Genomic DNA, 13,946 nt, shown 5'->3' with positions numbered 1-13,946 from the left:
AGTCATCGATGTTTGTTGCCCCACGTCATACCAAAGAGGGATTCCATCTTCCCCACACCAGCATCATCCTTGTGAAAGCATGAACACGTACCACCAACTCGGTGCCAATTTTCCATTGGCTACCTTCAAAACCTCAATCGCGTTTTCCGAAAGAGCTGCTGTTTGTGAGCAGCAACGAATGTGCGCAGCCCCTTCTCTCCCCAACGCCCCCATCACACCGTCCACCGAACAGAATTGAGGACAAAAGTTTGATGAAAATTTCACGCTGCTAAAATTTTAATGATTATCTCCCATTCAAATCGAGCGATGCGCGTAATTTATCGTCTCGTGGGCACAGAACGCGCTCAATCTGTCCCCACGATTCGGCGTTGAGGCTGCGAGAACATGGTAACGGATCGTGCAAAGGAGCGAAGATGGATGACAACAATGAACGTCGGGCCCACATTTTCACATCACGCCTCCATCTTCGCCGTGTGTAAGCGGCTTTCCAGGGAGTAACTAATTTTTTTTTTCCTCTTCCTGTTAAGATTCGTAAGACCTACTTGCCAATCCAGCGCGCTGAGTTGCTGGGTGGAAAGCAACAAAGCCAAAGATTGTGACTGAGCACGATGATACGCAACACGAATATTTGTCAAACGGAAGCGAAAGTTGTTAAGACCGGCGTTTGGTATAATTTTCACCATGTTTTCCAACCCCTCGCGGCTGTTTTCCTTGTCCTTGTCTGGTGGGCAGAAGGAAAATAGACGGGCCCCGTGTGCCCTTCAAACGATGCGCAATAAAAGCAGGAGAAACGAAATTCTACCGTACTTGGAAATGTGTACAAGCATATCGCGCGGACTGGGAAGAGATCCACTTTGGATAACAAAAATAATAAATGTTTTGTCATTATTTTATCATGGCGTAATGAACGATCGGTTTGCTCGAGATTGGGAATGTACAGCAGCCATTCAGGAGGAGCTTGTGCGAAACGCAAGGTGACATTTTATAGATTCTTTCTTCATTTCAAGCTCAGTGATTTTAAGTTCTTCCATGAATTTTCCCCAACATCTTTTTTTTCTGTTCTTTATTTAGTATTCTAGAAAACAGCCATCTTCTAGCTACGATACACAAAAAATACAAACAAAACGCTACCAACCCATCAAGATATGATCGGCGTTCCGTCAGGGGTAAAAAAATCCTACCCACCCGCTAAGCACGACCTCGCACTTTAATTAAACATTTTCCGTCGCAGACCGAGGCGTGGCACGAAATTTAAATTAATTAGTGTGACAAATATTGGCAAAATCGGACGGTGATGGGCGAAAAACGGAAGCGGACAGCGGAAGTCAAAACCGTTGACGGTGACAAAATTGTTCGGAAAACCGCCGAAGAGCAATAATTTAATCATTCGCTCAGCTTGAGCCAGATACACAGCACAGCACTCTCTCACGTCTCGGTGGCCATTTTTCCGGACGTTTCTGGAAAAGTTCGTTATCATGCTGTGGCGTATACCTGAGTGTGGAAAGTTGAGCAGTGCGATTTCATATCGTGATTTTGAGAGACACACCGACGAGTTCATTAGTTAAGTATCTGTTTTGTAGAGGACTTGTGTAAGCAATTAGCAGCTAGGATTATGTTTGAGCCTGTCCTGACATCATAAGCAAAACTTCAGTCTATTTAAACAAATCGATTTGAAACTGATTTTCGAGGATTCTTGCTATAGAAAAATGTTGTCAAAACTTTATAAATCAAGTTATACGAGGCACCTTTCGCCCTGACGATAGTGCGGTTAATCACAATGCTAATCTAATTTTAAAGATAGTCCCCAAAAATAGCTGATAAAGGTAACCCATCCGTCGATACGCATTAATATTCATATATACTAAAGTCACACGATACGGTGCGCCCAACCTGACGGAACCACATCCTGTCCATCGGCTTGATAGAGATTGATAGTCCTGGGTAGGGTTCGATTTCATTTGGACATATGGAAGCCGGGCCCAAAACTCACACACCATGCACATCCCAGAAATTCCCAGCTGCAGCTCTATCACTTTTATCATGATTGATATCGGCAAGAAAGCTCATTAAAACTTTTCAAAACCATTGCAAACGAACAACCTTTTTTGGGGTACACGGGATTTCGGGTCTCGTGTCCCGATGGCCACTGTTGGATGGGTTTCGTTGAAGGAGCGAATATTCATGACTCTCAGGTGCATATTTTATGTCACTGGGCTAGGATGTAAATTATTCTTACAGCTATTTTTAATTACTTTCAAACTTTCGACTTATGAGATCAACTTTTCGGATGATTAAAGGACGAAAATTTATAAGTGAACTCTTGAAGCAAGCAGCAGTTTATGCATTTTCTCGATAAGTGCATCTCACTACCATGGTACCACTAATCCACCGGTGCCAATTAACTGCATCGAATAGGAAAATTATGGCCTTTCGTTACAAGCGGCTAGGCGGCTCCATCGTGCGAACCCGTTGCATGAGATCTACACCAGCTGGGGCTCGGGGTAATTTGCAAAACCCGTATCATATCCTTCCCTGGCACACTGGATAACCCCCCTTGTGCGGTCCTTGCTTCGCAAACAAACGACACACAAAAGAACTGCGGCAAGCCTACTACCGTCACTATCCACACATGCTCATCGTTAATTCATGCTACTTAAAACTACTCTGCGATAAAAACTTGCTAAAAACAGTAGAAAACTAGCCTACCTGTCACTTGTCCTGTCCGCTCCATGTCCTTTGGCTCGGACCAATTATCTTCGCTCCGAGTGACTAGGACAGTTTTCTACTTTCAATAGTGTCTGTGGGTAAAATTTTAATCACACCGGCCTCTAACGCTATCGGTCCGATCTTCTGCTCGTTTCTAATTTTCCCACGCTGACCAACACTACCGGAACTGCCGGCGCAGTCACAACGTGGAAGTGGAGTGGAAGTTAATTGGAATTGGTTGGAGCTGGATCGACGACCCATAAGGACGAGCATAATGTGCAGCAGCTTCTCGTTGCCTAGCGAACCGAACGCCATTAATCGCCCGTCCCACATTCCGGCCACATAAAACTGTGAGCTACTTGAGCACGCACGCTCTCCATCCACCCCTTTGCGTTTGACCAACGCCCGTCCCGCCGTCCATTTTGCTTACCACCTGCCCCATCGTCAGGTATCACGTGGGAAAGTTTCATTTTGCATCGTAGTTAATAATTAATTTCGTTTAAAATGAAACGATAACAGGCGCGTCACAGTCTCCGAAACCTCGCATGCATTGGGTGTGATACAGGGCAAACAAGCGTTAGTGGATATTAGCCCTCGAGGGCTTTGTGTTAAACAAGGGAATCATCACTCGTTCGCAACCTCTTGCTGGAACGCTTTTTCCTCCCACCTGCAGTTGTGTGCGTATGTGTGTGTGTGTGTGTGAGAAAACGGCGCGAAGGATTAAACACGACAGTTGTTACAAGGGAAACCTCACAACCGGCGCGTATGCGTGTGCCAGACTTGGGGGCAGACTGTGCTAACACTGCCCAAAGATGATGAAGAACCCACATCAGTAATTTATTATTCCAAACCTGTTGTTGATTGGGTGATGGGTGTATTGGATTTTACCCAGACGGGCAGCAAATTATTGCATTCTTGATCAGCAGAAGGTGTGAAGCTCGGTTTGATCTTAAAATGTCAAGATGTTTAATTCATCGGCCGATGAATTATAAATGAAGTACGAGATACGCCTATTGTTTAGAAATTTTATTCTAATTTATAAGAGGGAATCGTTTGAAAGGATAGTTTTCCAACTTCTCATCAATGAGTCGTATCTTGTCAGGCCAAGTGTTTCATTCGCTCCAATCTATCGGTGTGTGGTGAATAATTAACCATGTCCTTAACGTTCTAATCAATCCTTCCTCAGGTATTCATGAAGAAGGTTTAGTTTTCTTATTTAATGAAGTTACCTTTTTGCTACCAAAATGTAGAAATTAAATACGATTCAACATCTAGAGTCGAGAACCTCCATATAAGAGTTACGTTGAAAGCTAAATTCTTCACTTTAAATTGCTTTTGCAACCGGGATATCTTATCCTGTCAAGGTGTCAGATAGTAAGCATCATAACAAGACAAGACTATTCATTTAATCTTTCATCATCATCAGCCTGTTGTGGCACTTTGCACCTCACTACTGATCCTTCGCTTATCAGAAACGAATTATCATTGCTCGACACCAAAAACCTATCACTTTGCTCATCCCACTGTAATTCCTCTCCCAAGCTTTCGTGTCGTTATCGCCCAGCTCTATCCATAGCACACTACCATGAGCTAGGAAATCGTTTAAAAGGCACGAAAACCACTTGTCAAGATAGAGATCTTTATTGATATTCCCGATCCCGGTGTAGACATGAGAAAAAGACGGAAAAAACAACAACTAATGACGACCTTAAACGAACATCATCCCATCGAAGACAATGAAGCCTGAAAAGACAACGAAAAAAGGAAAAAGTTTAAAATAATAAACATTGCTTCGACCAACTCGTGGACCAAAACGTGCAACAAGCCGGAATCGCTTCAACAGTGAAAAACCTGGCGGAAAAGCGTGCTTGACTTTACCTAAACCCCGCAAAAACTCCCAACCTTTTGGGATGAATTTTAAAACGAAGTAAGCAAACAAGCCAAAGAAGAGAGCGAGAGTGAGAAAAAAACTCATATCATCTCCATTCCCAACAGTGGTTATTCGTTCGGTAATAGGTTTGGCTTTGAACCACCACGCAGAACGTTTTGTGTTGCGCAAGAAAGCTGTTTCGTTTCGAAATGAGATTTTTTGTTTCTTGCCTTGCAACAGAAATTAAACAATAGCTACCAGCACTGTGGCTGATGGTCAAATTTTTACCACAAAATGAGTGTTTTCTTTCTACGACGGCTTTTCGGCGGGTAGAACGCTATACAAACTCGCCCGCCTGTTCCCTTTGGTGCGTAATTGGTATACAAGTCGAGATGTGCTGCAACTAAATCGTTTTCAACATGATCGTGAACGTTGGTAAACGACCTGTTTTACCGGGTTTTCCCTGTCCTAAACGGTAGGAAACGGAACTGAACTGAAGGAAAAGTTTGCTTTTGCTTATTGGTCCGGACACCGTACCGTACCGAAACAACGCCGAAAGACGTTTTCGAACTTTACCTTCGGACGGAAGTTGTTCTATATTCAAAATTAGCTCTCCGAATTGTGCTGGAAGGGGAAATAAATAACAAAAAATCATAGAAAATAGTAGCAACAAAACGTTGAACCGATACACTTGGAGTTGTTTTGTTTGCTATTGCTGAAAAGGCACATTAATTCAACTAAAATACGTTCAAATCATACAATAATTTATGGGAAAACTGGCCAAAATCTTTGAGTAAAATCAAGGGTAAAGGTTCTAAAAGTATCTTTTTTCTTTGATTTTGGAATTCTATCATTTTGCAACTTCAATCTATTTTTCGAAAAGAGATTTGTAACTTCTTTTTTGTACTTTTTTCCACCACACGATGGACACTGATGGAAAAAAGCACCTATCAACCAAACACGTTCCGGACGTTTTCTTTTTCACCATACCTGCTCCTGTCTTATCTTTAACATTCTTCAAAGGAAAGCCCTCCCACGGAAGGAAAATTCTTCCCAACATTTCACCATTCAAAGCCCTCGCTACGAAACAATCCCGGCAATGAGTTCGCTTTTGGATCAGAAGGTTGTATTTTTTTTTTTCGTTGCTTTATTTCTGTAGAAGTGCTATTTCGGGAACGCCGGGATGAATGAAAAGCAAAACACATCACTGAGCAAAATTCACGCACAACACATCATGACTGAAGGAAATGAAAAAAAAATTGTTTCACGATAAAGAAGAAACAAAACTTTAAAGCAAGATAAAAGAAGGTGTTGAGCAACTCTAGATGGATCTTCCCCGATGGACCGAAACAACGAGGTTCACCGTGAGACCTTTCACTGATTTTAGAGTCACCTTTTCCTTCCTTTCTGTCCCTCTCTCTCTCTCTCTCTCTATCCCTTCTTTGCTCAATCAGAAAACAAGCGACAGTATGATAAAACTCCTACATCAATTTAGTGCTAACAATATGCAATCCCTTAAATCTCACGCCCCGATTCTCTCTTTTTTCGCTTGTCTTCCCACACCCAGGTTCGCACACTCTTCGTCAGTGGGCTGCCGATGGATGCGAAGCCGCGCGAACTCTATCTACTGTTCAGAGCCTACGAAGGTTACGAAGGATCGCTGCTGAAGGTTACCAGCAAAAATGGAAAAACGGCATCGGTAAGTCCCATTATCGCACGTTTTGTGTGCCTTTTTTTTGCTACGCAATTTTTTTTATAACTGCCGCTAGAAAGATGGGGAAAGAAAAAGTCTTCCTTCGTGATTTCTTCCTCCATTTTAGCAAGAGGAAAACAGCCGAAGATCAGCATTTGCTCGAGTTTTCTTTCTTCACTGCCCTGTTCTTTGCTGTTGCAATAATTGTAACAAAAATACAACGCACATACACATACACACTGTTTTTGCTCGTTGCAGCCTGTTGGTTTCGTTACGTTCAACACCCGGGCCGGTGCGGAAGCTGCCAAGCAGGATCTACAGGTAAAGGCCGACCGTACCATTTTCCCGTACCGTACTTGTACTGCTAAAACTTCACCCCATATACCTAATGCGCATAGCATCGTCTTTAATGCAAACGAAATGAACAAAAAGAACTCAGCAACAGCAAAAACAAAAATAGCCTGCTCACCGTTTCCCATTTTCCGCATAGACTATAATGTTTTTCCGGTTCTTCCGTATTAGTTTTTTTCCTTTTATTTTCTTCGTTTTTTTCTTCTTTTCTTTTGGTTTCAATTCGTGAACATGATCGGAGCCACTACTAACCCACAGCATTTATCCACCTTCTCGATGTATCTTGATGCTTTTATTTGTTTGTTTTCTGCTCATCACATAGCTAGTGGGTTTTGTTTAAGTTTTTGGGTGTACTTTTGCTCTCGCAATTTGTTTCCCCTTCGCGTCTAGTCTACCTAATTCGTCCCTACTTCTGCCACGGTAACAGTATAGCGATAGTATTTTGGTTTGGTAACACTCAACTCACACACACACCAAGACACCTTTTTTGTCGGCCCTTACTTTACCTTACTACTTAATGCTATCTTCAACACGATTAACTTGGTTGGACGTTGTAATGTCCATCTATTTCACGTCACACCGTTTGATGCGTCCCTTCTTTCCAACTACAACTGTCACAGCAACTTGTTGAACGATGATAACCTTGCACACGCCTACAAAAACACTCACACACACACACCGAACACGTTGTCACACACGTAATTCATCCTGTCACATCAAACCATCACAATAAGCAGCGGAAAAGCGTCCTTCAAAACCAACACCTACACACAAAACGCATTGAAAAACACTCACCCAACTTACTCTTTTAATCGTCGTCACACTTCGAAGCGCTATTGACCCAAGTCTTCAAAAGGAAAACCCCAACCCACCCCACGATCTTCCGGATTACTTCTTGGAACGGTTAGAAACCTTCCGCTCTGTTGCCTTTTGTCGCCTTTTTCTACCAGGCGTACTCCTTCTCAAAAGATAAGATTTCTTCAATGTAAAGTCAAACGCCCTCCACTACATATGTTTGTGCGGCTGTGTTTGCTAACCTCTTTTTTACCCCTTCCCCCAACTCAGACCATAATATTGGTACTCTCTTGGCGAGGGAAAGCTTGTAAGACGATAGAGACAGAGAGAGAGAGAGATAGAGAAGTAAGCTCCAAGTGTGCTTTTATTCGTGTGCTCCTGCTAAGGATGCTTCAACGAGCTTGATCTTTGATGTGATTTAATCTGATTAGTCTTTTTTTGTTGTTGCAGTCTTTCTCTCTCGCTTCACAATGGGCCACCTCTCTGAAGTGGTAATTGATTTTCACTCGCTTCATTGCCTTGCTTGTGACATTTCAGCACCACTACTGATCAAGCTCTTCAGGCTTCATGGAAGAAAGTTTCCCGAGAAACATTTTATAGCATTCCATCAGCAAGTGCGAGCCAAGAGGTGTCCTTTTTTTTTTGTTTAAATAAACCCACTACTGTGTGACTGACGTGATTTTAAAATTAATTTAAAGATTAAGCTTCTTTTATGATCATTTGAACGTTTTAATCTTTGTTAACTTTTCCGTTTTTCCGTTAAACTGTTTTAATCTATTTTTGCCTTTTTTTTTGTTGTACCTAACTTTCTTTTTAATACATTAATCCTCTGGTCTGGTTTTTGATAACAATGCTTTTGAGTTTTTTCTGAAGAAAGTAAATAATGGTTTTTAATTTATAAATTTACCCAATCAACCACAAATGCTCCTCAATGTCATTGCAAACATCTCGACGTTAATTCTTACATATTATTTTCTTCTCCTTTTCTCCCATCTCTTTCTCTTCCGTCTCCCGTTTGCCATTCTGTCGTGTAAATTATGCATTTGCCGACCCACAATCGGACATGCAACATCAAACATCGACCATATCACCCACCAAAACTGCACCAAAACCCTTTCCAACAAAAAATACCAAATTTCACTTCGCTACAAATTTTGCAAAAATCAAAACAAAAAACTCCCAAAACCATGGATGAACGCAATATACACGCATCCTCGTACCGTTTGCAAAATGCATCCATCGTGTTTGATGAACACAAAAAAAACTTCCTCAAAAACAAAAAACGCGAACGCAAAATCCCTCTTCACATCTCACTCTGCCAACTTACATTCGGACTCGCAAAATTCGCCAACCTGTAAACCACAAACGTCAAATCGACCATCAAACAAACGAACAACAACAAAAAAAAACAATATAAATCTTGCAGCAAGGTGTACGCTTCGATCCCGATATGCCCCAAACAATACGCTTGGAATTCGCCAAGAGTAACACTAAAGTCAGCAAACCAAAACCACAACCTAATACAGCGGCCACAGCTGCACATCCTGCATTGATGCACCCACTTACTGCTGGACGTAAGTACTTTTTGTTTTCGTTACATTTTCTTTCCTTTCTCACCCGAAGCCTCCTTCACTCCTCGTTGAACACAACAACGCAAAGCCCCCGCCGACACACGTAAAATCCATACACGCCATGTTCGCCTTTGATCCGAATGGTTTTTACCCAGCAAAAGGAAAGATCAATCCTGGGTCAAAGAATTAGGGCGCCCACCCACTGTGGTCCTCAAGTCTGCGCTTCTTCGATGAGGATTCGATGAGGATAAAAAAAAAAGCAAAGGAAAAGACTTTTGCCAAAAAAAATCAAACTTTGAAATAAAATCTCTCCAAACATTCTTTCAAGTACTGGACGACCCTTTCCAACAATTTGGCAGCAAATTAAGCACTTTTTTTAGTACTGTAGTACGGAACCTGCATAGCAAATCACTACAAAATCTTCCCCTACTATTGTATTTGTAAATTTTTGTTATTTCAATAATGTTCTATTAGTACAGTTATTAAGCAACGAGCACGCACACCGATACACTAACTATTGCGATTCATCCATTCGACCTAGCAGCACCTTGTAGGCAAGAATTTGTGCAAGAATGCACCTCGAACTAGTCACCGTTGTGCTGCTACATACACTCACACAAACAGACGAACACACACCTTCACACACTCAAACGCATACAATGTCAACAGTACGTGCGTGCACAAAAGCCCTCTCCGCGAGCACTAGAACGGCACGGAACGATCGGTGCTTCATGCAACTTCAATTTGTCCCGTAGCAAGCGATGATTGGAGATCTTGTACAACCGATAGCAAGCACTGCCAACAGCAATACAATAATGGTCCACTTGATTCACTTGATATTAACTCAACTAGAGGATAAACTTTAAACGATTATTCACCCACAAAAAGCATCATCCACACAGTCGCCTTGCGAACTGTTCTGTAGTAACAGCCAAAAACAAAACCTCCCGAACAAACTCCCTCAAAACAAACCAATTTCGCGAATTCCTGCCCAACCGAAACCAAAACCCTCGGCTAAAACGACCCGAAGAACTCTAACTGATTCTTTCTGTCAGACTTAGGTACACCGTTTTTTCCTGGCGGCCCGGAACTGTGGCATCATCCGCTAGCCTTCTCGGCGGCGGCCGCTGAGCTGCCGAGTGCAGCCGCACTGCAGCATGCAACGCTCGTTCATCCGGCACTGCATCCGCAGGTCCCGGTCCGGTCTTACCTCTGACTAAATACGGACAAAGTCCTCGAACAGCAGCAGCCGATGCACCAAGTAAGTACCATCAAGTCACTACACCACACGCCCATCAATCGATCCCATCACCTTTGTCCTCTTTCTCGATCGCTATTCGCCGCCCTATTATAGGGGTTGTAGAGTTTTGTAGAGTGTCCCGTTGTACATACTAATCCGTCCGTCTGAATGTTTCCGGTTTTGAGTCCCGATACGCATCTTTCTTCGCACCAAAAAGCCCCAGAACCTCAAGCGTGTTCGTAGTCTTCTGCCTTGCTTCTTGTGATCGACATGGTGTTTGTATCCCCGCGCAATGAACAGTGGAAATGAGTTGGAGTTTTTTTTTTTGTTCCTTGTGGTTTACGATATCGTTAATCATTTTACGTCCAATGTATATCATTCTTATCATTCTCGGTTAATTGTACAAAAAAAAAGAGTTTTTCATTGTTACAAAGTAGTAGCGAAATAAGCATAGTACTTCCATGGTTTTTTTTTTTATGAATTTTCAAATGTTATTTTAATATTTTTTAAAATTTTTTGAAACATTGCGTGAAATGTTGAGTAAAACTAGCAGCACATTGCAAACCATTCTTTTAGCTCATCTGTTAATGTTTTATTCAAAAACTTCCAAAAAACTGCTTTGTTGTACGCTCATTTAGTGTCAAAAATTCGAATAGGATCGAATAGGATAACAATGTTCAGTAAGCACAAGCAAAGAGCTTTCGCCAACTCATCCGCACAGAAAGCAATCTTTTAGGTCTTTTCGGTTAATATTAAGCACTTAAAGGCTGATTCATGACAGTCATAATGGCAAGGCTTCCACAAAGATTCCGATTTTAATATACGCTGTAATATTGACGGTGGTACTCTAACAATTTAGCAAGAATTTTTTTAAAGATAAGCTTTTACTGGCATGGATTTCAACGATGCTGAAGACAAGGGATGTCATATAAATGCAGAATGATATGGCAATCATTCACGTGCAGAATAATACCGCAATATGAAAGTTTAAACTATGTAAAATCTGATTTTCACTCAAAAACTTGAAGGATATGAACAGGACACTCTTCAGATCTGTATCGAGGATGAAGCCTTTAGCCTATCAATTCTTTTTAATTTATGAAAATAGCATACCGTTAGCCTAGTTGATCTCTTGATAAGATGTAACACCGTACTAATTGCAAATAAATGCAGATTTGGTTCATAAAGTTCGATGCTATTGTCAAAAAAAAACATGATGGTGCCATGCTTATTTCGCTGAATGTAGCAAGTAACATTCTCATGTCCTCAATCAGTTTCATCACCGTGTATCTGTATCATCCCTAGCAGCTAGACACGTTTGTAAAAGTACACAAAATGTCACCTTTTTCTGCTATTTTCTATCCATTCCCCTGTTTCCTAAGCATAATTTAAAGCGTGTAGAATATCAACTCATGAGTGTATTTTTACGTTCAAGCATCACGCTTCTTTCACCTGTTTGCCGCTTCACCTGGATTTGCTTTCCTTTTTCCCCCCTCTCCATCCCATACCCATATCAGTTTGGATGGAATTCTTTTGAAATGTACACACACCTTTCTTTGTTCTGCACAACAACTACTGCTGCAGCAAAAAAAAAAAAGGAACCCAAAGTACAGCGTAATGAGAACAACGGAAACTGCACACCAGTCACGGCTGTCTTACGATGAAGCTTTTGGCTTTGCGAGTTTATTCAGCGGCCCACCGGCACTTGGGTGTTGCTTCTATTTGCATCTTGAGCTGCGCTTTAATGTGGGTGCTGTAAATATGACCGTTCTGTTGTTAACACTGAGTCCCGAAACAGATCGCTCTCTACCGTGCATCCTGCGGCTAGGAAATAATGAAGCCACTTGCCCGCATGGAATGTACACGAGCGCCCTCAACACACCACATGTTCTTGTTGCTTTGTGCCAACATTCATCCTCAGTGCACTCGTGTAGCGTGCATCCAGGGGCACGCTATTTTTATTAACAGCGAGACATAGTTAGGATTTCTATTTCCATCTACTGTACTTCCTTTAGTTTGACTTTTTTTATGACTTGTGATTGTTGATAGTATCAAGTATCTATTTACTGCGCAAATTTTATCTTCAAATGCGTCCTGTTTTGATTAGACCATAGACATCAACAATGTGCTCACCTTCACCTGTTTATTGAAGCACTTCTATCGACAAAGGTCTGTTAAGCTCCATTCCGCTTTTAGTACTGCTTGTGCTGTACTGCATCATATAGGCCATCACCGAAAAAGGGTCTCCACCACCTGTGTCGTTAGTATCGTCATTCGATTTAACGACTAGGAATGAAGTCATAAAGCTTTATCGTCTACTAAATACGTCTACACAGGACAGTACACCTCATAAGCGAAATGGAGTAACCCTTTTTTTTTTTGTTTGGTCTTTTGGGTAACAGACCATCGTTGATGATGGGAAGGAATATATTGCTTTACGATACTGTAGGTTGAACTTGATTTCGTTCAGTTCTGTGCTAAGCTCATTTATGTCGGTCAGTATAAACGGTGTTAAGCTTAGGCACTTTTGGGCTTCCATGAGCTTCAAACTGTAATGCTTTCATATCATTTTCCGTCATATTTTGCAGCTTCTCAGCCTGTTTTTGTCCCAGTTTTGAGCTCAATCATTTAAAGAGAATTGAATTCCTTCTCACAAAGTAGCAAAAATGTACAGAATCATTTCTCAGACTTCATCATTCACACTGCGCTTCATTGCTTTTTTCACATCCACGCCCAGCTAGTTGCTCTGAATGGATGAGTAAACGGCTGGCAGGAATTGCCATTTATTTCGCGATGCAATTTCTCCCAATCCTCCTTCCTCAAACTACCTTACGATCAACCTCAGCCAGTACATGCCTATTGTACGTGTTTCCTTTTTAATTTTACACAACCACACAAGCAAGAACACACATAAAAAAAAACCTGCGAGATTTCAAACTCACCTTTTCGAATCATATTTAACTCCCTCGAGCTCATAATCTTCCTCCAATTGTGGCTTGCTTTATACTTCTTCCTTCTGGGCCCAACTGCGTCTAGCGCACAGGGCAGCTTTTCACCAAGTTCCCACGTGGACTTTCTGCTTCCACAGCTTTCTACCCCGTTGGCCATTTTCCCAACGGAAGTGATTGAAGCAACAACAACAACACGAACAACTCCGAACAAAAAAAGAAATCATGTTTCCTCCAGTCTTCTCGTGCACCATACACCGTGCGCTGCGGGTTCTATTGTTCTGCCTTTTGTTCCCGGCCTGTGCTCTGCTGCGTTCTCGCCAATGCGGCAACGTTTGAACGCCCGACCCGGAGATCATGAGAAAATTAAACAGCTCCGTACAAAAATTGTTTTATTTACGTTTCAGATGAAAAGCAACAAAGTATTCCATTTAGCTTTATGTTCGCTCCCGGAAGGACTCGCTCGCAAGTTTTGTGCGCTCGTGGGCCTGGTGTGCAGCGGAAAATTGTAGTGCCCAATGGAGGTGCGTGTGTGTGTGTGTGTTTGTAGGAGGCAGCCACCATTTAACCCGAGACTCAGGGTAGGAAAAAGACTGTACACGTTGGAAGATGAATTGTTTGTACGCTTTTCTACTTGCTGCCCTGCGAATGAAAGCGCAGATTTTTGCTGTTGTCCCGGTGAAAAAGTTACCCCAACGCGTCAGTTGAGATTAAATTCTTTACCATTTCTTCGGAAGGTATTTCTTTGCCGGCGAAGCATAGTTTAGCTTCT

At 42.0% G+C, this 13,946-nt stretch overlaps 3 protein-coding genes across 4 annotated transcripts in view; 1 reads left to right on the top strand and 2 right to left on the bottom strand.

The window, feature by feature from the left end:
* The window catches only part of LOC126557054 (nuclear pore complex protein Nup107), a 408,812-nt gene that overhangs the window by 192,307 nt on the left and 202,559 nt on the right, over positions 1-13,946 (bottom strand). The gene's annotated exons all lie outside the window — the stretch shown is intronic.
* LOC126559365 (AP-2 complex subunit sigma) overlaps positions 1-13,946 on the bottom strand; it is a 576,875-nt gene that overhangs the window by 412,740 nt on the left and 150,189 nt on the right. The window lies entirely within an intron of this gene.
* LOC126559855 (protein couch potato) overlaps positions 1-13,946 on the top strand; it is a 95,387-nt gene that overhangs the window by 74,460 nt on the left and 6,981 nt on the right. The window contains exons 2-5 of the mRNA XM_050216027.1: positions 6,144-6,275; positions 6,528-6,590; positions 8,842-8,989; positions 10,042-10,184. Coding sequence (XP_050071984.1) covers positions 6,144-6,275; positions 6,528-6,590; positions 8,842-8,989; positions 10,042-10,184 — 486 coding nt within the window. The remainder of the gene's footprint in view (positions 1-6,143; positions 6,276-6,527; positions 6,591-8,841; positions 8,990-10,041; positions 10,185-13,946) is intronic.

The sequence above is a fragment of the Anopheles maculipalpis genome, chromosome 2RL (genome assembly GCF_943734695.1).
Source record: "Anopheles maculipalpis chromosome 2RL, idAnoMacuDA_375_x, whole genome shotgun sequence".
In the NCBI taxonomy this organism is placed as follows: domain Eukaryota; kingdom Metazoa; phylum Arthropoda; class Insecta; order Diptera; family Culicidae; genus Anopheles; species Anopheles maculipalpis.
This window is presented reverse-complemented; position numbering and strand designations above follow the sequence as displayed.